The 25,030-nt window shown below is 46.6% G+C and overlaps 2 protein-coding genes across 3 annotated transcripts in view; both read left to right on the forward strand.

The window, feature by feature from the left end:
* The first annotated feature begins 1,089 nt into the window (after window positions 1-1,089).
* Window positions 1,090-24,003, forward strand: LOC149364790 (uncharacterized). The gene is made up of 4 exons (XM_089574716.1): window positions 1,090-1,229; window positions 14,629-14,771; window positions 16,585-16,740; window positions 18,176-24,003. Exons 3-4 carry the CDS (start codon window positions 16,693-16,695, stop codon window positions 20,075-20,077), a joined length of 1,950 nt encoding a protein of 649 aa, XP_089430842.1. The 5' UTR covers window positions 1,090-1,229; window positions 14,629-14,771; window positions 16,585-16,692; the 3' UTR covers window positions 20,078-24,003.
* LOC149364791 (gastric triacylglycerol lipase-like) overlaps window positions 1,091-25,030 on the forward strand; it is a 71,752-nt gene continuing 47,812 nt past the window's right edge. For both annotated transcript variants that reach the window (XM_089574717.1, XM_089574718.1), the window contains exon 1: window positions 1,091-1,229. The gene's annotated coding sequence lies outside the window, so the exon portion shown is untranslated. The remainder of the gene's footprint in view (window positions 1,230-25,030) is intronic.

The following is a 25,030-nucleotide window of genomic DNA, read 5'->3' on the forward strand; positions in this document are numbered from 1 at the left end:
TGACTCTGTGGGAAATTTTAACAACATGGCTGACCTTTCACCACGAAAAAAAGAAAGAGAGAAAATTTTATATAAGACAACCTTAATCACAGTGGATGGGGCGTAGAGTTTGTGAGCTCCGGTTTTTGGTCGCAAGGTATACCAGTGTGTAATATCGCGTTTACTGTCGGAGGAACTTTATGATACTGGACGGACTCTACTCAAGAGAAAACAAGAACACAATTAGTGCTTCGCCCACAAAATACAGCTGCCCGTCCTTGTCTGGCCTGCGTTGTGAACTTGCGCATGCGATATGAGCAACCCGCCTACTTTCCCGTCCTATCGAAAAGGCTTTCTGGACAGATGACTCTTCTACACGTACTGCGGGACAGACATGCCACAAATTCGCAAGCGTTCACAATACGTGCATCTGAAACAGCTGCACCAGCGGTAGCGGCAATGACCAGCGGTAACATTAACTGACCAACAACCAACCCGCTGTTTACTGTAACCCCGCCGGTGGCCGCACGTCCGTTCGGCGTACACGGGACGGGATACCGGCCACGCTTGGTTGGGGTCCTTGGCGCTCGCCGGCTGAGCCAGACGCGGCGATCGCGCGCGCGGGACGCTACGCTGGCTGCTCTTTTGTTCTTGTTTGAGAGGCACCCCTCCCTCCACCGCACCCTTTTCTCTCTGTACCACCTCGCGTGCTAGAGCCGGCGGCGATCTCTCTCTCTCTCTCTCCGCTCGCTTTTTCTCTCCTCCTCCTCATAGTACGGGCTGTGCGAGAGATCGATCCTACTACGCAGTCGTCGCCGGCCGGCCGCCTGTCCGGCCGTTTGGAGGTGGGGGAAGGAATAGAATTGAGGCGCTCTCCCCGCTCGCCCTCTTGTCGTTATTCTAGCGCGCCCTACTCTGGCGGCGCCGTAGACGGCGCAACGCTGAGAGCGATCGCGCGCGTCACACGCACCCGAGACGCCGACGCTGCCAGCGCGTGGTCGCGGCGGCGCGCGGTGGAAGCGCGCGCGTGGTTCTTCTTCGGGGCGGCGCCGGTTCTCGTGTTTCGGAGGCACCCGTAAGATATCTGTGCCGCGCGATGATGACGTTGCGCGGCCGGAGTGTGTGTGCGACTTGATCAACCCCCTCGCTTCCAGACTGGACGAGATGGAGATTGATTCGGACTTTCCGGCTCCGGGATTGCCTCTTCGGTTCTTTTGTTTTTCCTCCCCTTTTCGCCGTAGCCGCATGAGGTGAGTTTCGAAAGCAACTCCGTGCTTCGTCGGTTGCGCGAGTAGCCAATGCAGTCGAGCAGAGAATGACTGAGTGTTGCCGGCGACTGTTTCAGCATGCTTGCGTGCAAGCGTGTGTATGTGTGCGGTCTGCACGTGCATGAGGAAGTGAAAGTTAGTGATCAAGCGAGTGCGCTTTCTTGCATTTTTGAGAGAGATAGAGTGAATGCGCTGATTAATCAACATTGTCACAGTAGCCGAGGCTAACAACTCTCTTAAAATTGAATGCTTGAAATCGCTTCAATTGTTGCGTGCATGTGAGTTCCTGCCTTATTCTGAGCTGTTCTCAAGCGTATGGGGTTTGTTTATAAGCGGATATGCCATGGGCATGCATGAACGCTCGTACGTTTGTTTTGTTTTGCGTGCACTCAAGCGTTTCAAGCTCGGTCATGTTGTTTTAGTATCTAGACAACTCTGAAACTCTACAACGCAATTGGGCACCTGTAGCACGCTGATCGAACGTTAAAAGATCGCTTAGGGCCGGCAGGAGTAAATCGAACAGCGTAGACGCTGAAAGCTTATTGCTTTTAAAAGGGGCTTTCATCAAAAGGACAGAAAAACTTCTCAGAGGTTCCTGAAATTTAGACTGTGCTTACAGCGTGGGAGACAAGAACATTTAGGGCGGACCTCACCTTCCCCGTTAGACTGACCGCACACGAACGCTTTGCAGATGAATCAGAGTTTCAAGGATGCTTAAAACTAACCTAGATTGGCTGCTAACAGCCACGCAGCTTGTGGCTGGTGCTGCTTATAGTGCATTCAGCGATAACGCAAAAGCAAGCACTGGTTTCGGAATGAAAGCATTCGAAATTCGCCGCCATGTGGCTTGTCTTGTGTGTGTAGTTGTCGTATTTTGCTCGTGCGTAGGGTTTCAACTCAATCCTGAGGATCAGGATTTCTCATTCTTTGAGCCAAGCGAAAAAAAAAAAAAAATGTTTCGTCGCTTTTCAAATCTCTAAACTGATATTAGTAAGGCTCGCAAGATCCTCCATTATAATTGCCGTGAATCATCTAGCGGCAACCTAGAAAAAGTTCTTTTGTGAGCTTTAACCATTTTACTAACAAGTGTGCGTGCTTAGAATTATAGCGAACACGAAGTCAGCATTCTTTGATACGGATACTGCCTAAGATAAAGAAAGCACTAAGACATATGTACCTGATGGAATAGTAAGTGAAACACTTTCTTCTGTGTTATGGATGACATTTCGATGTGACACACTTGTGTACGTGGAAAAGGTATTCAGGAATTTGTGGAACTATATAGCTGTCCTTTGTAGCCGGATAGCTGTGCTTGGGTGAGTGCTACTGAGGATTTACTCCTTTATTGCAAAATCCCCCCCCCCCCCCCCCTTTTGGTACAAACTTGTTCAAGGCATGAATGATCAGCGATGATTACGCAGTGCACTGCGTAATCATCGCTAATCATTCATGCTTTAAACAAGTTTATGTCCGCCGTCTCCACTCTGTTATCGTGTGAAACAACACTAAAATGTCTGTTGCCGTTCCCGGCGTTAGTAAGATTTTTCCCTCCCACCTGTAATTAATTATCCTTTCTGGAACCGGCTACTCGTCCGTGAAATCGTGCGTTAAATAGCCCATTTCAACCTGCATAATAAAGATCGGTGCATTACCACTAAACATACATGGTCTGTTCTGAAAGTAGTAGGACTCATTTTTTTAAACTAAATTTATTCAAGAGAATAGTACAAACGATTACAATTTTTCAAGGTAGCACCCTTACGCTGCTGCCAATGAGTTTTACAATTTTCGTACGCCTCCAGGAACGCATGGACCGGAATGCTGTTTAGCTCCCTCGTCACGGCCTGTTGAACCACCTCTACCGATCCGTGATGTTTCCCCTTGAGCGTCGATTTTATTCTCGGAAATAGAAAAAAGTCTGGCGGGGCCAAGTCGAGACTGCAGGGGGGCTGAGGCAGCGTTGCTGCCTTGTGCTGGGCAAAAAATCTGGGTCCTCATTCACATGATGAAGAAGATCCTACCGGGCGCCTTTTCCTCCTCTGACAACACTCCCGGCACCAACTTCGCGCACGCTTTCCTCATGGATAAGTTTTCTGTCACGATTTCAAGAACTTGGGTTTAAGGAATGCTCAAGTCATCAGAAATCATTCTGATACTCATTCTACGACCATTGTTAAGTAAATGTTTCACTCGCTACACATTTTCGTTGGTCTTGCTGGTCGAAGGGCGTCTGGAGTGGTCGTCTTCCTCCGCTCTTTCCTTACCTTCTCGGAACAGCTTGTGCCACACAAAAAACACCTGATCTACCCATAGAAGCGTCACCGTAGGCCTCCTTAATCATGTTGTGAGTCTCTTTGCCCGTTTTACCAAGATATACTCAAAATTTGATCGCGTATCGCTGATCCAGTAAATGCTCGATGATTCTGCGTGACGAGACGTTTCGACAGGGGTTCACAGTACAAGCGACCTCCTCTCTTCAACGGCCGAGAGCCGACTGCCGATTTTCCCCAGCATTCCCAATATCCCCCTTCAACGATCCTGCACGCGCAGACTACCTCTCGTCCGCCCGTTCGCCCAGGAAAAAACCAGTCCTACTACTTTCAGAACAGACTCTGTAAGTGGCGCATTCAATTAAATTGAAACAGTTTTTTTGCAGCTGTCATAATCGAATTCTCACTTTCCCTCAGCAGCTCTGCTCTGAAATAGTTTCATTGTGGCTGTCCAGTAACCACTGATAAGTTATAACAGTTGGCAGTTGGCTAAATTTTCTTATTTTGATCGCGCAGCGCGTTGCAGCTCCTTTAGGGACATGATGTTGCATAACCTTCTCCAGGGTAACAAACGGCGCTAGTTAACGCACATTGAGGGAATGCGGCACATTAAGGCAAAAGGCAGTTTAGCAGTCGCCGAAGATGGATTAGCGGAGCTTGCTTAGTGGAACGTTGTTTCTTCTTGCCCTTTATCTTGCCCTAAAAACCACTAGCAACTTTTCAATTCGCTATTAACAGACCTCTTCAGTTGCATAATTTCCTCAGTCTCGTGTACTGCAGCTGAACAGAAATTCGGGCGAGTTTGTCCAGTGGCATCTAGAACCCAGGTAACGCCAACCTATAGGCAGCACGCAATGTTGGGCCCATGTGGGTCCCACATTGGCAACTAAGGCTGGGGCAGTCCCTTAGATACGTTCGTCAGGCCCCTGTGGGGAACGTTTGGGCAACTCGCAGATACGTGGTTTTAATGGGGGTTAGGAAAAGGTCATGTCATTCCAGCTTTGTTTTCAGTGTTTCAGAAACGCTTGAAAAAAGGAACGATACGAAAAATGCATGAAAGTTCGACCGAAGAAGACAAACAAACAACAATGTTGCAGCGTTTTGGAACTGCCTGGAAAAGTGCGTATCATAGAAACGCAAACAAGGGATCAGACAGAACGAATATTAAGCTCGATACCTTGATGATGATGATGTCTTCAGGCTCAATGGCACATACCCACGGCGGGGGATTCCTTGACTTGACACCATAGCAACTTCGAAACGTAGGCACACTACCACGCGAGAAGTTGTCGAAGAATTCTATATTGCTCATACCACTGCCACTTGCAGCCCCGTACAAAAATTTCTTAGACAGTCTATAGACTGTCCGTAGAGTTCGCTCTATAACGTCTGCAGATTCTCTATAGACAAATCCTAGAGAACAGTCTACAGGCAATACAAATGTTATCCACAATCTATAGACAATCTACAGAGTAATGGCCGTACACTTTTAGTAGACTTTTGTCTACAGACTATAAATAGACAAAAAGAGATATATGTAGGACGGCAGTAGAGTCTATAGGAAGTTTATAGACGGTCTACAGACCATTTTTATGAGGGCGGTGAGGAAGGGCACTCGGAAGGACCATGTTTTGGGTACTTTTGATTGTGAATTTTTTTTTGTTATTTCAGACTTTCCTTTCGCGTTGTGCACACAAGTGCAATTTTTCGAGAAAAGTTCTTGCTAGCAAAGTAGGCGCCCTCTGCCCGTGTGTTTCTTCCGTCTATACAGCCTTTTCGTCTTCCTGCTACGCACAATTTCAAAACTTCTCTCTCTATACACTGGCGGCCTTTCAATCCTCGGGTCTAACGAACGCGCCTCGTATTCCCGTATTCTTCTCCACTCGACGTGATCATGCAATCAGGCCTAGGCATTTCCTTCAGGCACGCCGCTACTTGCGAACGAACCGGCTCGCGGCCTGACCCGGAGTACCCGCCGAAGCTTGGATATGCGATTGTGTTGCTTCACGTTCGCGCCCTCGTGAAGGCTTTCACTCGGCGGCGCGAGTCGAAATTGCGAGTGGTACGAGGTTTTTGACAGCTCGCCTCTCGGTGAGCGCGATTTCGACTCACCCCGTCAAACACAAAGCAGCGCAAACGTGACTCGCGCAGGACTTCTAGACGAGCCACCAAATTGTTTCCTTCACCAGACATTCGCAGCAATGGACTCCAGTTGTCCATATTTTTCATTTAAAAAAATGAGGCTACGCAGTAAATGTTTTCTTTCACACAAAACTGAGAGTAAGATTGAGTGGCTATCTGAAACTGAAGCCGACTGCAAGATGCACTGTGTTTCATCGCCAAGTAGATGTTTGAAGAGCTTCTCGAACATACAAACAAACGCATGCTTTCGGTTCGTTGAACGAGGTAAACTGCATAAGACCGCAGGAGCGAACCATGCTAGTCTAGGCAGAAATTAATTTAATGTCATTGCTCGCATTCGTTCTCAAAGATGGGTTTTTGATGGTAATGGATTTTTACGGCGCAAGGACATTAAAAAGTGCCTAGGCGTAGGGCATTTTCTTTCCACAAGGCGTCGTCAAAGCCACATTTTCCAAGCATTTTGCCGAGAGAAGCCGAGCACGAGGACAGGGTAAAGGTTGTACCAACAGTGGGTACCTTGCGGCACTGGGGGGGTCGAACCCGAGACCTCGCGATTCGAGGCGAAGGCTCAAATCACCAGGTCACCGCTGCGGTAAAAAATATGGCTTTCTGTACAGTACGCAAGGAGTGTCATCAGGCTGTTCCGAGCACTTTGTGATTCAGCCAGTTCGAAGGCTGTACTGGCTCATTTCACCTTTTACATTCTTAATCATGGTTACCGGCAACAGGGGGCATGCGGCTTCGCTTACCATCAGCGCGTTCTGACGGGACTCGAGGAACCAGTGTACGTGCTCAGTGCGTGTCTGAAACCTGTCTGCGCTTTTCCCATTACTCCCTGAACAGCTGAACGGTTGGCGCGTTTTCGCGTCTCATGCGCTAGTCATAGTACAATATTTTGCGCGCCTAAGATAATACATTAGTACATGCACCTGAACTACGACATCACGCTTCTGTTAGTTGCGCTGAAGGCTGTGAAGCTCATAAACCTCAAATAACATTAGAGTAAAATGCTGAATTTGAATTAATTTTTGACTTTGGTGGGTTGTGTGCCGTGATTCGAGATGAGCAAATGCATTGGGCTTTTTTGCCTTGTATTTTTATTAATTATGATTCACATTGCTTCATTTCAATGCTGTGGTTTCAGTGAAGTTGCATAGGTTGCATAGCCGGGTGTAATTTTTCATTGTCTGCTGCTTTGTTCATTTTCCTCTTTTTTATGTTTTGTTTTTCATTTTCGCTTAAATGATGAATTATTACTAATGAGTATATTTCCAATGTCCTATGATGTGTTTTTGTTTTCTTCTTTATTTCTGGTTTATTTTCTATTTTTGACTAGTTGTCTGTACTCCCCCCTCCCCCGCCCCCTCTGCTCTATGTAATACCCTCATCCATGAGGGCCTTTAGGGGCATTTTGAATAAAAAAATTATTCCGAGCAACAACAACGAAACAAAAACCACAACTTTAATTTTTACCGTGGTGGTGGTGCGCACCGTTATTGACGAGGATAATGATAATGGACTGAAGATAATCGGAATAACGATGAGGGAATGAACGGCAAGTTGGGCTTGTCGGTATATATGCATGGTGGAAAAGCAGCACCAAAGGGAGGAAAGCACGGAGGTAAAGGATCACATAGGACGAGCGCTGTCCGAACAATATGGGTCAGATCAATGAACGGTGATTGAGCGCTAAATAAGCGAGCGCTCGTACCGTCTGCTCTTTTTCCTCCGTGTATGAAAGGAAATGGCTCTACAAACGGAAAGGTGCTTACTTTTCTTTAAAGAGCATACTTGCCTGCACCATGTATAGGGAAAAGGTAAAGACAACGGCATCAAAAGGCGTACGTAATCTCCATTTCGGCGCGGGATTGTTCGCAGCCGCTAACAGATAACGAATGAGCTGCGTTTACTCTATGCATGACCTGGTTAAGCGTACCGCGTCACACAAGCCAGAAGTCCTGACGATCGGTATAGCGTATCCGTAAATACCCGAAGAGCTCCAACTTTCGCCGGCGCGTCCTAGCCAAGATCTCTCACGCACGTGAGCACGACATAACGGAGGGACGGAGCGCAGAAAGAAGAAGTGGGCGTGGTCCCATCCCAAGGCTGGAAGTCTTATCGACGAGACACAACGGCTCGCGCACGCTACGGCGCGCGGCACCCTGCAGGCTATATTGTATACTGGGTCAGCGATCCACTTTCTTCCGAGGCGGGGCGGAGATGAGACGGCGGCGGCCAAGTGGGTTGGCGGCATGCCGACGGCCCGGCTAGCCGGCGTGTAGGAAAACTATTCGCCCCCCTTTTTTTTATTTGCTTTTCTTTTCACTGGCGGCCGGCGTATTCATGACGCGCCCTAACGTCTACTCTATATAGCGAGTAAAGTGAAGGGGATATTCAGGGTGCGCAAGCAATACAGGAAAACGCTGCCCAAGAAGCGGCGGACGTGAGTGAAGTTTCAAGTCGAAAACAGGTTTGTTAGCGAGACGTGCTTCTTCGCCCGCGTTCCTATAAAGGGGGAATCTTCAAGTACACTGCGGCTGCGCTTGAAGTTCTCAAATTACGGGGCTTTCCTTTTCCTCTCGGCAATGCAAGCGTGCTGCATGGTGCAAGGCCAGACTGTGTGACGCTCGGACAATGTTACGTCACTATCTTCGCATTTCTTTTCTTTTCCTTCCTTGTCTCGGATGCACCTCTATATGTGCTCTCCTCTTGAGTAAAAGGAAAATTGGTCCGCGCCGCTTTGCTTTAATGAGCGACGCAACAAATGTCTTGAAAAATGTCCCGTATTCGAGGAAACTCTAGACAGGGCTGGCAATGTTTTTTTTTCTTTCAAGATTCGTTAAACGAAGAAGTCTGAGTTGGCTCTTTATTTTATACGATTAAAGAGTTCCGGCTCATTTACGGGTAAAAATAAGCTAAAAGCACCCGAACATAAAAGCCGCTTGAAATCGGGCGCTATTCGTATGCTTAAAAGGCCCAATTGAATCAATGTTCTTCGATCTACGCAGCGAGTTGGAGACATTCCTTCAAAAACTAACTTTTGCGATTGCTTTTTGTACATTTTAATTGTTTTTTGTCGTGTGTGGATTTGTTTGAACACTATAGCGTTCCTTATTTTTCTAGAGATATTGTTAGCAATAGATGATTTCTTTCCTGCGTGAGTATGAGCGCAGAATTTTTCTGCTACTATAAAGCTCATATAATTGTTACGACTAAAGTTTCTGTACACTTACCTGCCCTCTCCTTCCATTTTTATCTTCCTTTTATAGCTCTGTCCTTGTGCGGAATAGTAAACCTCCCATTAACGGTGCTAACACCCATTTCCTTCGTTTCTTCACTATCTAGCGAATGATTTGCACTTAGTCACAAAAGACCGAGTGTTCTGCCGTGACGACAACTGAGCAGACCTCTCAAATCAGTCACCTCTCCCAATCTGTCGGCACAAGTCGGCACTGCCCAAAATCCAGTGTGTGCCCTACATAATGTGAGAAACCAGGCTGGGTTTTCTCGTTAAACCTGCTTACCTTGCGTTCATAAGAATACGCGTCGCGGGACTAGAGCCAAGTGACTATGTGCTGCTTTTAGATGTCCTATTTCAAGATGCCACAGGGAGGCACAGTTTAGTGAACGTTCGGTGAGTCCGCCTGGTGGCGGGGCCATTAGAGCGGTCGCTTAGCAACCGCGCGCTGTTGGACAAACAGCGAAAGTCATTAACAGATGGCTCCACAGGTAAATTTGGAGCACCTCTGAAGCACAGCGCGGCAAGTTTGAATTGTCAAAGCGGGAATATAGCCGCTGAAATGCCGGGCAGCTAACAACAATTATAAAATGGTCATAGTTATTAGAACACGAGAGCGAATAGTGACTGGGCTCGATATAGGAATATATGCGTAGAGGTTAAAATGAAAAGTTGATGATATCGTGTGTGCAAGAAGGCGTGCCAGGGGTCGCACGTCGGTTGGACCTAAGATCATGCTTTGGTCCATCGTCAAGCCCGCTGAGTTCATCCACAGAAACAATTTAGGGGAACAGTTTTTAGCTCTCGTGCTTCGTCGTTTATCCCGGCAACCGAGATAGCAGAGACACGACGCCAAGGCGTCGAAAGCAGTAAAAGGCGACGGAGGAAATCGAAAATGAGCGCTTCCGCAAGGAAGCTTCACTTGAGCATAAACAGTGCGACGTTTGATATCACATTTTAGTTGCATTCTGTTCTACAGAAAGCCGAATTATTTTGTTTCCTCTACTCGGATCAAGACTACGGTCTATTCCATTTCATTGAACTCAACAGACGTAAGAATCAGCGCCTATATAGATTTGGCTGTTTTTACCGTATTACACGCCCACTCGAAAAATGTTCGCTACACTCGAGTTTTCGCAATCTCTGCTGTATGCCATGCAAGTTTAAGAATAACCGAAGGGCACACGGCTCACAGGCACTAGGAGGATCATGGTAGGTTCTAGAAAAAAAAAAGCTAGAAACAAACACGAGCATGTCGATTGTACAGTACTTTCCGCGTGCTGCATGCTTCCAAGGTCACGGACAGATTATACTTCTTTTCTCCTGCAGTTGCAGTGGTCACCGACCACCCAAACAGTCGTCGATGGCTTTGTAACGACCGGGAAACCGCCACTTGAGAGGTCTATCTACTGGGCTCGTATATGTACGCAAAGCATGAATATAATAGAGCGCTCGTGTCAGCTGTTGTAAGCATGCAGCTAAGTGGCTCCTGCGTTTCCCATGACCGCGGGGTCATACGTGAACAGGTTTCATGGCGGTAATTAGCTGCGTTTATTTCCAACGTTCGTTCGCCATGTCGCCCAGGCGTTTTTAAGTAGTCTGCAGGCTTGAATTATAAGTCCTCTTCGTACACGCTTCAAACGGCATTTAAACTGATTGTTTGAAAATTATTTAGCATTACAAAGCATTACTAAACTCCGCATTGTTTTCTGAGTGCAGCAAGCCCTCGCTTCTCATATGAATGGGTCTTTTCCTTTTGGCATTGTCCACGAAAGAGCAAACAAAGAAAGGAAATCCCTGTGAAGAGTATCCTTATTATGTAGAGCACTGAAAAGTGGTAAATCTTACAGCCGCTGCTGCCTGCTGGGCCGCTGATTTTGTTATTTGTTCTCTTGTGTAGTCCACTGGATGACACTATTCACGCAGCGTAGAGAAGGAGGCACAAAGGCGGATCGGTTTCGAACAGCCTACCATTCTTGAAGTTGTCCCGTAAGCACGAAGGAAAGCCGACGGTAACAATTCATCAGTGCAATAATAGGAAGACGCATATAAAAACAAATCTTGTAAAAACAAACAATGTTCGAAAAGACTAAAAACTATTCATTTGCAGAACAGAAACCAGAAACAAATCTGCTGCGGACAAGTTTTGCTGCCAGGGCTTTCTTTTAGCGACCCAACTTAATGACTGCTAAGTTAGTAACGAAGCGACTTCAGTGATAAAGAAAAGCCGCGGTTAAATGAAGGCCGCACACTCGGCTTGCTCGTTTTGTACGACAAGCCGAATTGCACCATCCAGGCTGGGCAGCTGGTTTTAACTGACATTTACAGCCGCGCTTGCTGATGATGCTGACAAACAGCACAGCGCTTTGAAGCAGCTCTACGGCAGCAAACGCACGCCACAACTACTGAAACGTTACTGAAACCTGCCCACTTGCGCCCTCTCGTGCGCACACGCAGAAGGCTTTCGTTTTCCTTTTTATTTGCATGGATTGCTTGGCATCAAGCAACATGGCATTGTTTTTTTTTTATTATTCGAAAAGTCTGCCATGAGGCATAAGTTGAGAAAGTGGGAGTGGAATGTAGGATATAAAAAGTTAAAAGAAGGAGTGGAGACCAGTTTCGGCGAGGTAGTCGCATAGGCTGCTGGTGAACTGATTGTCCATAGTCCACTTCACATGGCATAGCTACAACACCCAACGACTTATACAATTCATAGCACTCCAGCAATGTTAACAGCGAACGTTAAAAGAAGAACTGTAAAAAGCACCTTTTCGTCACAGTCATCCCCTACATCAGCTATTGTATCTTCGTACTCATAATTGCTAGATCTCTTCATAACAATCTTTTAAACTGACAATCTTATATCGGTCACCACTTACCACTTCCCCATATTCGTCCCTGTGCAAAAAAAAAAAAAAAAAAACGAAATAAGCACGTTTAAGAGAGAGCTTCCAGGTTATTAAGAATGCAAATCTCCCGAAATTAAGGAGCACTTCAGAGAATGTTGACTGGACTTATACGCTTAACGAAGCAGGCAAACCCGAACAAAGCCTGCGGTAATTTTTATGGATCTTCAAAAAGTACCTATAATAAACGTTTTCTCACAAAAACAGCAAAGCGCAATCTTTGTACTCGAAGATCAAGAAATAGAACCGTTACATTAGCAGAAGACAAGTGCTTCAAGGTTGTTAGTTCAGAATTTCAGATATAGTGCCTGGCTCGGCTCGAGCCAGTTGGCAGGCCCGTGCAATTTCCTTTTCATCCTTCTCTCAGTCGCAACAACAACAATGCTGTATTTCACGAAAAAATGACCTAAGACGATCATATCTGTTTTGTTACCAGCAAACTGACACAAATTAATGGCTTAATATATCGATATCGCCTGCAGGTTCTGTTGCCAAGGGCAATTATGGCAATGCATCACTCACTGTAGTTCTCGCCTCAATTACGGTTATTCGGTTTTCGGAAGAACACCGAAAAAAAAAAAAGCATTGACAAGCTGCATATCTTACAAAAATCTCTTTAGAACAAATGAAAATGTATACGTCGGCATGCGGCTTCACGGCGCTAGCGCTGCCAGCAGATGCCGAAGGCCGCGCAACTGACCCGTCTCCGCACGCGACAAATAATCGAATAGAGCCCTTAGGAGAAGCTCCACTTATAGAGTCCTGGCACGCCGTTCGATTTATCGAATGACCGCCTAAATTGGGTTGGATGTACTGCACGAATGTACTGCACTTGTATACGTGATTTTCAAAGGGATAATCTGTGGGTTCGATATATCTAATAATTCCAAATATCCGCGTTCGATATATGCAATAATTCGAAATATCTGGTTCAATATATCCGGCCTTGACTTATGAACTGCTGCTGTGTCCGACAGCGCAGTTGTGAACGATTGTATGATTTACGGCAAAACCGATTAAAGGAACTACGCTAAGTGTGCTTTTTTTTTATTATTCTGGGGCTAGCAGGTCTAGGTGAAAATGCGTGTAAAAGATTAAAGTGGAGGGGCGTGAAAGGGAAGCCATTGCGCCCGCATCGAGCGGAGATGATGCGGCTGCCTCTGCTTCTTCGTGGACTGAGGTGTAAGGCGCAGTATAGTCTTTATTTCAGTAAGTTCGCCTAGCTGACAGGAACTGCAAGTGACGAAATGACGTGCTACAACTTCCGCATGTCCAAGATATGCAGGCCCGTTATATCCGGCGGCCTTGGCGGGACTTGGGTTTCTTTGCTTAGGTCTCAGCAGACTGCCTAAGGTAGACTTGCGTCACAAGGTTTGCCAGTAAAAAGGAGGAAGGTGTAGTAAGTAAGCGACGAAGTCTTCCTGAAGCGCCCTTCCTCCTCAGGCAGAATGCTTGGAGTGTTAGTCTTGATTCCGGCTGCTCTACGATATGATCTCTTATCGCCTGTTCCGTGTTGCTTTGTCGCGTCAGTTGTATGGCTGGTGCGAATAGTTTTTGTCCTGGTGACGCTTTGTGGCTGCAACCACATAAAGCCACCCGCACTTCCTGGTTCTAGAGCGAGCCCTTAGAGTCGGCAAAGGAAGGACGTAGGAAAGAAAGAAAGAAAGAAGGAAGAAATAAAGATAGAACGAAAGAAAGAACGAAAGAAAGAAAAGAGAAAGGAAGAAAGGAACGAAGAAAGAAAGAAAGAAAGAAGAAAAAAGGAACGAAAAAAAAGAAGGAAGGAAGGAAAGAAAGAAAGAAAGATAGACAGAAAGAAAGAAAGAACGAACGAGCGAACGAACGAAAGAAAGAACGAGCGAAAGAAAGAAAGAAAGAAAAAAAAAGAAAGAAAGAAAGAAAGAAAGAGAGAAAGAAAGAAAGGAAGAAAGAAAGAAAGAAAGAAAGAAAGAAAGAAAGAAAGAAAGAAAGAAAGAAAGAGAGTGAAGAGTGAGATGAGGTCAGTGCGGTTCTACAACAGAAGATTTCTCTCCCCGCCGTAAATCTATCCCCGGAAAAGTGCCTTCATTTTTGGCAGCGCATATCCTGGTGCATGCTGTGATGAGCCGTTGCATCAGTGAGTCACTCGCACTTCGCCGGAGCCTCCTGGATGACAAAACTACTTGCTCGCCGAGTGCTGTAACGGCCGACTTGTATAGCTGTCTGCGGGGCGGACGTGACAGTCGGTGACGGAAGGCGAACGCGAAGCGGGCGGCGGGTCAGGAAAGGGTCCGGAAGGCACGACGTCGCAGGCGAAGGCGGCGGCCTTCCAATTAAGAGTCACGAAAACAAAAGGCCCCGCACGTCCCCTGCACGCCGTTCCGAGCCACCGCCGCTCGCGTGCCAGTACATGCGCCTCAGGCTCACGCAAGGCGAACGCCGTACACAGGCCTGCGTGCTATACTCGTACGTGCGTGCGTCTCCATTGGGCGCGCCGCTGCCTCGGCAGCGCGGGACGCTCGTTAGAACCTTGACGCTGCCTGCTCGCGTGTACTACGTAGCAGTTTGGCTGGCTACAGCTCCGTGAGCGCGGCCCGCGGTCTTTGTCGGAACGCGCGCCGCACGCCTTCCTCTGTCTTTGTTTTGACGCGGGAACCGCGGGGGAGCTGTAGTAACAGCTGTCCGGCTCCTCGAGGGTACTACTTGCTCGCTGTTTGCGCAGGGTGACAATTTGATTGTCTCCTTCTTCTGCGCCAGCCCTGGGGCGGCTCGAGCGACTGTGCCACTCTCCCGGGCCTGGAAGGGGGCGGGTCTCCATCACCTCGTGGCGTTTTGTCACTGCACAGGCCGCCGTCTTTCGTCCCGGTTCTCCATGGCTGCTGCTCGAACGACGAGAGCGTGGACCTGTCAGGCGTCGGGAGACGGGATGGCCGGTTGGGTGCGGCTAATACTACCACTCGACAAGAATGCTGGGTGAAATACACGAACGGTGAGGCTTTCTCAATTCTTTTTTCTTGAAGGTGGTTATGAGGTACGGACTTTTTGATGGGAAGTTTTAATCTATTTTTAAGACGTCAACATGCAGTACAGACTTTATATCTTGCCACACTTCTCGTCTAAATACTCTACCGCCCATTGGGCCGACAAAACACAAAGGTAGGTTCAATATGCCAGGGACCAGAGAGCTTAAAAAACAAGAAGGAATCTTGTTGATATTTCTGCACTGGAGTTATAAATGACTCATTGGAACTGTGCCGAGGAAAACTAATTATAAGAAAAGACAATGCGTGCTAGTCATCCACACAGTGCTAACAATGTGCTTCCTTTCATGTTGCCATTACGTGTACGTACGGCCGAACAGAACTAGCGTTAATATGACATAAACATATGACATCAACGCAAGTGTTTAAGCAAAAGGTTTTCGCCTGATGAACGTGTAACTTGCATAATTGCTTTTTACTACTCGCCAGATTGATCTGGAAGTAACTCAGCTCGTTTTTAACGTCTCGTAGCAGTGTTGCGTATCTTTGGACGACCTTCGACAAACGCATGAGTTTTTGCTTGTCTGTAAAATTGACTCAAAGCTGAAGAACATGCGTAAAGGTCGAAAAGGGAGACGACAATACCTCAGTTAAGTGCAAACAGCGGAAAGTACAATTATGTGCTTGACCTTTGCATTTAACGAAGTGCAGTAGATCGCAAATTATCTTAGAAGACGGGGCGCGTAATACCCTCTGGCATTTTCGCTGAGATATTAAAGAATTCACATGGGCAGATGACCTCAAGGTCTATTGAAATAAATTGATTGCTCAGCAAAACGTATTCGTGCCGAGTGTAACGTGTCCAGATTATCTTTATCTTGTCTCGTTTCGCGCATTGAGGGAGTAAACGTACATTCACAGCGACGTAACTAATGAATACATGGAGAAAATCGCTTTCACAATCGCATTTTGTGAGGCGGAACAAAGCAGCCACCTTTGACGGCAATATAGACTGCTCGCCAGAATTTCGCTGAGTTCTAATAAAAGACTTTCTGCTTTTGTCCAGACATGGAAATTTTACAATGCTTTTCTTGTTGGCATGTGCAACAGCCAAAGAGCCCGCCTCATGCTGCAAGAATATCAAGCCTCCGCGGCTTCATGGGCAGCTGGCTGAAACAGTCTGTTTCGAAATCCGCGCGACTGAAGTGAAAGAGCGACTTCCACGAGCAGTCTCCAACTGCACGCTCGACTGTGCCCTCCGTTATGCAGGCTTCGTCTCTTGTCAAATTCGGTCGTCGTTCGCCATGAGTGTTCGCGTGCATGTAGTATTTGAGACAGGCGATAACCACAACCCCAGAAGCCTGGAAGCTCGGGACTTGAAATAGGTTTACCGAGCAATAGCGGCGTTTTGTCATCCACCACGCGGGATTGACGGCTCCGCACCGGACGCGCATCCGCAGCTTGCTAGCTTATCCTAGTTGGTTGTTTACAAAGGAACTGACGTCGACTTGTGGCGTAGATTTTTAAACGGTTGACCTCTTGCCTTCGGCGTAGAAACAGGGCTAGGCGATATACTGTCACAGCCGAGCAGAGTTATAAGGAAGTCCCAGCACGTGAGCCTCAGGCTATTGCATGAAAGTGTTCTAGCAAGTGTTATATATTTACGAGTGAAGCCAACAGTCCCTGAGACCTTATTGTCAAGTGCTGTAGGCTCCGGTCGTAAAGATACTCTGACGAGCCCTTCAACTTCTTTATTCCTATCTGTTCACAGAGAGGGTTACTAGCACTTATACTCTACGTGTTTTTTTTTATTTGTTTCAGCACAACCGGTCGTCATGACTTGAGGATACCGGGACGGCGCGCAATGCTCACCACGGTTTCCTGTAGGTTGCATTCAAGAAGAAATCGCTCTGCACCCGACGGAGACGAATGACTATGGCTCCGGCATCGTTGCAAAAGACGACGAGACCGTCAGTGGTAAGTCAGGGGCGCTTTTTTCGCCCCCTTCTTTGTGTTCTAATTTGCTGGCTGCTAAATGAACTTTTCTTGATGTGAGTGTGCTGTTTGACTGAAATATTCGTAGTTACAAACTTCACTTTAAAGCTATTTCAGAAGTTAGGTTGCTTATCGCGAAGTGAAGGAAATAAATATATTCGTCTTTTGGGGCACTATCTTGCAGTCCTAGCTACTTTGGGGTCCTTGGAGATTCATTCCAAATAAGAGTTCCTATCCCTTTCGTCGTGCGCTGCAGCAAATTTTTCCTAACGTCATTCTTGAAGGCAACTCTGTGCTTTCACATGGTGGTAATCCTGTGTTTGACCGAAAAGTATATGGCAAACGAAATGCGCCTCACGGAAATGAAGCTAGTGGAACCTTCCAAACTTTGCAAAGTACAAGTCTGGACCATCGGCATCGTTAACTTGTAAATGCAATTAACCAGAAAAAAGTTGTGTGATCCATTATCAGAGAAGGCTCCCATTGAGACATATAGAGGCGGCCACCAAGGGGCGCTACAGATCACAGTAAACTTGCCTAAAGGCTACAAAAATTACTGGGGCTCTTAAGTCACCTTAGGAGTGGAATGTGATAGCATGAGATTTCACATTCTTCGCAGCTTCTGTTGCAGCTTCAGTGTGTGTTTGCGTCAATTTCTTTGCAATTGTCGGTCCATCAACTATCATTTTAGACTGCTAGCTAGAGTAGTAGGTAGCCATTATGCTTTGGCGGTGCTGATATTTGCATACATAACATTTTTTTTCTGGTGTTCCATTTCGATACCGTTTCTAGGTTTCTGTATAGAAACTTGGTTGCTCGCAACCCGGTAGACAGGTTGTGACGACGTCACAAGCTCACGCGACGCCACTCGACCAATCACTAATTTGCCACCTGCCACGGTGGGCAGGTTATGATGATGTCACAGGGTCACCTGACCTCTCAACCAATAAGTGAATTTCGTCTTGGACATCGGCGGGGCGTAGTTGTGACAAATCTAATACCATAACACTAAAAACGTAGTTGAAGTCGGTCAGTTTTAAATCAGTGCTATGCTTCGTTTCATATTTCACAATATCCTTCACGCACCATTAACGGAAATAAAAAAAATACTCTGCCTTTCGCGTGTAGTAAATCGGTGGCACGTAATTCTTGGCTGAAATATCTGCCTACCATGTGCCAGCTTAGTGTGCTTTTGCAGTTGAATTTCGATACATAAATTACAAAATTTCGCAAAACAGCTAAGTGAGACCCTTTGCTTTGAAAGCTTTGAAAGCTTGACCGGCATGGCAACTTAACTTGCTGACGCTCATAATCAGGAATTATTTATAATCGTTACTCCTATTTTAATTCACGAATTCCTGCTCGCATGCTCAGTTTTCCCAACCACGTGCACACAACTTTAATTCAACTCTTCCAGGTGTCCGCGAAGTCCGTGCGCAAGAAGAACACGCTGCTTGCGGTCATCGGGACGGTCGGCGTGGCGTCCATTTTCTTCTTCTACTCTCGCCAGGACGATTCCTTCTGGCTCAAGCCCGTGATCGTCGCGAAAGAGCTTGTACGGTTGGGGCAACCCGGTTACGTCGTGTACACGAACGGCTGCAAGATCCCTGCCTTCGACCCGTTCCACTGGACCGTGGCTAGTCTGTACCGCAAGCAGACCATGTACGTGTGTCCCGGAAAGCCTAGTTTCATACGCCTTACGGCTAACGTGCCTTCTATAGATTCCCGCGTCCTCTGGGAGCACTACAGGCGCAAGCCTCACGACGTGTTGTGCACTTACCAGAAAATAACGCGCGATGAGAACCGGACAGAACCGGATTCGGCGGTAGTGTACCACCCTAGTTCTAAGCTTGCCTTCGGCGCACCGCTATCTACGGATTTTGTGTTTGTGACGTGCTCCGCCTATGGTGTCAAGATTCACGAGGAATTCCTCATGGTGCCTGTGCTGAAAGAGCAGGTGGAACGGCGTTGCAAGCTGGCGGAAGACTCGGCGAGGCCAGAGTTGAACAGTACGAAGGAGCGTTTGAACATTGTGATCGTCGGCTTGGACTCTGTCTCGCGGCTCAACTCCCTCCGTCACCTGAAGAAGACTCGCGAGTTCTTGTTGGACCAAATGGAAGCCATTGAATTTTACGGATACAACAAGGTTGGAGACAACTCGTTTCCGAACCAAGTCCCCTTACTGACCGGGAAATCGGCCGAAGAAGCCATGGCACAGTGTCCGGAAAAATTCTTTGACAATCTAGATTTCCTGTGGGACAGATACGCCGGCCTGGGCTATCGCACGTTCTTTCTGGAGGAAAGTCCGAAGTACGGGCTCTTCAATTATCTTCTCAAGGGATTCAAAGACATTCCGACCGACTACTACTGCCGTCCCATGATTTTTGCCATCGACAACTCGAGATTCAAGAAGTTTATCGGTGGAGGCAAAGGCTGCGTAGGCTCAAACGTCCAGACAGAAATGTACCTCGATTACTTCAGCTCTCTGGTCGCCTTTCTCGGAAACCGTAGCTACTTTACGTACACATGGATCTCCGATGTGACTCACGACAATTTCAATTCCGCTGGATTCGCGGACGAGCCGTTCCTTCGGACTTTCCTAAGGCTGAATGCCAGCGGCGTCGCGGACAAGTCTGTGATCGTGTTCCTCAGTGACCACGGCATGCGCTACGGCCCCATCCGGCAGACGCTGATTGGCAAGTATGAAGACCGTATGCCCTTTATGTTTTTAATTCTGCCCCGCGAGTTCCGTCGCAAGTACCCGGATGTCGTCAGGAATCTCAGGATCAACCAGCACCGCCTCATCACGCACTACGACCTGCACGCCACTCTTCTGGAACTCGCCGATTTCCCCAACGATCTCCCACCTGTCAGAACCGACCATGGTATGAGCCTGTTTAGAGAGGTGCCCGAGAATCGGACTTGCAGGGATGCCTTCATCGCTCCTCATTGGTGCTGCTGCCACGACAGTGGCCAGTTCCCGGTCAATGACCCGCTCTCAAAAAAGATGGCCAACTTCGTCCTTCGCACCGTCAATGGCTGGCTTCAGGATGGTGCGCCGGGCAAGTGTATGCGCCTGCAGCTTCGCAGTGTGGTGGACGTGTACGAGGTCACGGTCGATGCGAACAGTGAAGTCCGTTACTTCTGGGTCACCCTCAAGTGTTTCCCGGGCGAGGGTATGCTGGAAGCCACTGTGGCCGTGAATGGAACAGACGTGTTTGCAGCTGAACGCGTAAGCCGCCTCAACTGGCACGGTGCCCAGTCGTCTTGCGTCAAAGACCACCTACTCGAACTGTACTGTTTTTGTAAACACCAATAAGTTATGCACTGGCCTTCAGGGCACCGATGCCTTGGAAATGGGCCCTTCAGGGCAAGCTTTATGCACGTTTTCCTGTAAGCTTTCAGGCAGCGGTCGAGTCTCGCAACGCGATATTTCATTGTTAGTCCTTTGTACAGTTTTTTACTCATAGGTTCGCATCGCAGTTCTCTTTTTTACCTTTGTCAGACAATGTTAGATAAGAGAAAGGCATACTGAGGAAAGTGTATGCCAAGCGGCTGTTGTTATCACTTCATACTAGTCAAACTGAACTCCGTAAAAATGCTCTTTATGATCATAACAGACATGGGGTTCTTGAAAACTCAGACACCAAGTACATGCATCCATGTATGGCCGAATTTACGCAAGCAGATCAAGGGAAACTGACTAAAGAGTTTTATGTAGCGCACTCATATCCTTGCCGATGTTTGAAATGTGGTCACGTATATATTACTATGGTGTGAAGGGGTTAAAATTTCTCGGATCGCAGTTTATTCTTAGTTTGTGCAAAAAATTTTGCCTGGATCTCCAGCTGTATTCGAAGCGGAATAATATTTTTGGGACAAATGTATTTACCGCCGAATAATACTAACAGCGGGAGTCGCATCTGCTCCGGTTCAGCAGCTTCTCTTTTACGTAACGCCAAACTTCTTCAACGGCACAGTCGCCCTTTTTTAACCTTATATTTCAAGGATATAGTTAAAAATTAAGGAATGCACACCAAATCTCCGTTGCTCAACATATCTTGTGGCACGAACGCAGTGTTAAATTGCGTAAGAGCCGATTATTTTGCACCTAGCGGGCAGCGTCACCTTTACAATGGAAACCCTACAAACTGGTTTTGTGCTGTGAAACGAGAGGGGGCGGGTATTTATATGTATTGCGTACCATCCATTGCTTTAAAAAGCGCCGAGTAACCCACCTTTCTATATCGCTTAACCATAGCGAATTTTTAAAAATGTGATCGTATACTCCGCTTAGCTGTTGTTGGTAAAAGCGAACCTTCTGTGTTAATTTTCGCAATTTTAGTGCACGTTAGCTTGTGGCCAAAGCTCGCTGAGAGTGAGACAAGAACAGTGCTGCAGAACGACTTTACGGGATAGTGATTCTGTATGCAGAAAGCTATGCGGATGCCGTAGTCTTTAAGTTACAAAACAGTGCGGAGTGACGGAGCTTTCAGCGCCATTCAGCGATTTAGAAACGCTGTTATAAGAGTGGCTTTTGAGAATACTGAGGTACGAGAATGACACTGGTAGCATTTCTTGTTTGGATTTTTCTCTGTTCCTTAAAATAAGCGGATGAGATCGTATCGCTCATGCGGAGGATGGCGGGTGCACTTTTATTTCCCCGCCCATATAAAAATGGTCTATAGACGGTCTATAAACTTCTTATTGACTCTATTCACTTCCAGTAGATATTGCTTTTTGTCTATTCATAGTCTATAGACTGTCTATAGAAAAAGGTCTACTAAAAGTGCATCGCCATAAATCTATAGATTGTCTATAGACTGTCTATGGGATTTGTATTGCCTATAGACTGTTCTGTAGGATTTATCTATAGACAGTCTATAGACTTCATAGACAGAAGTCTATAGACAGTTTATAGACTGCTGCGGTGTAATAACTGCTAGAGCTTCTTGTCTCCTCCTGGTGTAATAACAAATGCTTTGCTGTTTAAAATGAATTAACTGCCTCATGAGTTGTTTGCTGGCGCTGCGTTGTCGGGGGCATTTTCAGTCAGTACTTAAGGCCTTGCTCTATTGTTCAAACGCGATGTATACGTACTTCAAGCACTCAGGCTCTGCAGTTGTGGCTGCATCACCCCATCTTGACATCTACTATTTTGTTCAGTCATTCATATATATAACCTTTTATAGCAAGCCTCCATTGCTACCTAATTCAACGATGCTATCGCGTTTTGGAGCAAACAGAATGAATGGTATAACCACAACAGTTTTGCCGAACATCAAGGCAGCTTCGGTTGGATGTGTGCGTTTTTTTTTACTCGTAAAGGCAGACCAGTTTCCCTCGCACGCGTTGCAGCGTTACTGGCGGTGTTATCTGCGAAAGCTATGCCCATTTTGGAGACAATCTAGAGAGCCGTGCGCTGGCTGTATCCCCATCCGTGCTTAGAGCTGCGTTCTTGAGCGCATGCAGCCTGCCTGTTCACTTTTTGCTATCGCCGATACCGTTCTTCACAACGATCGGGCTAAGCCCGAAGCCGTCGTCGTCAGCACTAACTCCACAAACTATCAGCAGTATTCAAAAACACCGCGTGGCCGCACGAACGCGATTTTCAGTTTCGCGAAGCGTGCTGTTCGTGTGATATAAGCGAGTGTTCGTCGCGTTCCTGCCTAGTGCATTGTGCTAGATGTTCACGGCGTATAAAACCCGGTAAAATGTTTTGCCGTTATTTCTTTTTTACAATTTACATAAGTTATACGCAGAGATATTATTTATACTAAGATTTTACACTCTTTTGCTGTGCTACATATTGTAGATGCACTCGTAAAGATGAAGGCACCTTACAGAAAAACTGTGTGCAGTAAACTATGCGCGATGCAGAGCACAGTGCATGCTTCTGCACAACGTCCTATTGGTCCTGTTTAGGGTGTTGCGACATCTGCAGGTGGCTTTTGGAGTCAGCGTGGATGCGTAGTCGCAGTGGACACTCTTTAGTTTATGTAGAACTTCGTGTATGATGTCTCTCCTTCGTGCCGGCAACCGTCGCCTGGTGGATGCAAATAGCATCAGTGTCTGCGCAGAAATAAACAGTGCGCTTTGTTTAATAAGTTTAGTTTTATGGGTTTCAACGTCCCAATGAGGGACGCCGTAATTTAGGGCTCCGTATAAGTTCGACACCTGGGGCTCTTTAACGTGCACTGACATAGAACAGTACACGTACAGTCTTTGTCAAAAGTAACCAGGCTGCATGGTTTTGCTTCTCAGTCGTTTATTTAAACTATTATGCCAGCCCTCAAGCTCTGAATCTCTGTATGGCGAGGAGAACCCCTGTCCTCACCTTCAAAGAACTTTTCGACCTTAGGGAAAGCTGTAAAGGCTCTACTATACAAATGAGAAGCAAACCATGCAGCCTGGTTACTTTTGACAAAGACTGTACCTCTAGCATTTCACCTCCACCGAGATGCGACCGCCGAGGCTGGGGTCGAACCCGCGTCTTTCGGGTCAGCAGCTGAGCGCCGTAACCACTGAGCCACCGCGGCGGATCGTTTAGTAAGTGTTCACACGTATAGCGTGAACATGCAGAAACGTGCAGAAAGAAAATACATGACATGAAGTAGCAGAACAATGGTGCCAGGCTTTCCAAATTCTGGTAAGTAACGCAGCAAAAAAAAAAAAAAAATACCTCATTGTGTTTGACAACACAGATGACACTTGTCCCAGCTTCGTTATAATATAAATATTCCTAAGAAGTGCGCTGTCTACTGGCTAAAGAAAGGAAGAGAACATACTGGCTGTTTTCCAAATACTGGGCGAATATTTTCCGACTCGATGCTCTCTCTACGCGGTTGTTGGAGGGTACTTGCATGGACTCATGATTTTCTCACTATGCACAGAATTTTTCGTGGGTAATAAACCCAAGGTGTAATTACTGACTACTATGAGCCGAGCAGCACTCTTTGCAACCTTCTGTCGAAACTCCGACACTGAAATTCATCGATAGATAATTAAGCTGAAAACATGTTACATTCATTGGGCTGGTGCTGCAGCTATTGTTTGTGTAGCTTTCTGCTGATTGTTGTTTCGTACTAGTGCGCTTGAAAACAGGTTTGCTAATGAGGTCGCACGTTTTTCTCTTTCTCTCTGTATACAGGGTGAACGTGCTCCTTTTTTTTTAAAGACATTCTGTGTGGGTTGGAATTTGAAATCAACGTGTGAGAATTAAAAAAAAAAGACGCGAAATGTTGTGGCTTGTTTGGTTTCTTTTGGTGTTATTTATTCAATTCCTCGCGAACAAGAACTACGATTCTGTTCTTTCTCTTCTCGGCTGTTTATGGCCGCCCTTTGAAAGAGAAGCTGCTGTAATAATAATAAAAAAAAAAGGTAAGTAAAACATTCCTCTTCCAATGTTTGGCCGCACTGGGGTGATGTCAAAGTCATACCCTGTCAGAGAAGCAAACTTAATAATCACAAAGTGAACAAGCTGAGGGGAAAGCCTCAGGGTGTTTGCCAACATTTCGACAGAGGACTCAACTGTCTTCGCCTGGGAATGTGATTCGAATCGAATGGCATTCGATGCATCTAATGTCATTCGATCTCTTTCGGTGTTACACATTAAAAAATAATGCCTTTGGCAGTTGATACCAGTGACGATCAGCGAAAAAAAATTAGTACAAAAGAGGTCCCAGTACAGTCACCGACTACAGGACCTACTTCTATATAAATATGTCCGCCTTATATTTTCTTCCTTGACAAACTGATTCTGATTATGTAAAGGGACATCAGTGCGCATATGCTTGAAATTGTTGTGTAGTATTTTAGAAGCAGGTGAGAACATTTCTGTGAAATATTATTATCTTCAAATATTCTGTCCCACCTCTGCAGCACTTTAGCCATCAAAAGCCAGGCAAGTACAAAGTCAAGAATGAATCCGATAGATGTAAACATACAAATGGCTGACACGTCGCAGCGAGCGCGGAGCGTGGAAATGACTTCGAAAACTGAAGCGTTCAGTAACAGATTTAAGTACTTGCGAGCTAAACGCACATGGAACGCCAACCAACCACAATACTCGACCTAAAACGATCGACGGTCATGGACGGGGCCATGCTTCACACTCGGCCGCTGCCGTTGGCTGCCGCTGAGACCGAGAGTAAAAGGTAACCACGACAACCTCTAGTGCGAGTAGTTCCACACCAGAATTAACATTTTTTAACAGACTATATAAATATAATTTCTAACTCTGGCGGTGCGCACCTTTTCGCGTTGCGTGTGT

Source organism: Amblyomma mixtum, chromosome 2 (genome assembly GCF_055824585.1).
Source record: "Amblyomma mixtum isolate Tamu chromosome 2, ASM5582458v1, whole genome shotgun sequence".
Taxonomy (NCBI): Eukaryota; Metazoa; Arthropoda; class Arachnida; order Ixodida; family Ixodidae; genus Amblyomma; species Amblyomma mixtum.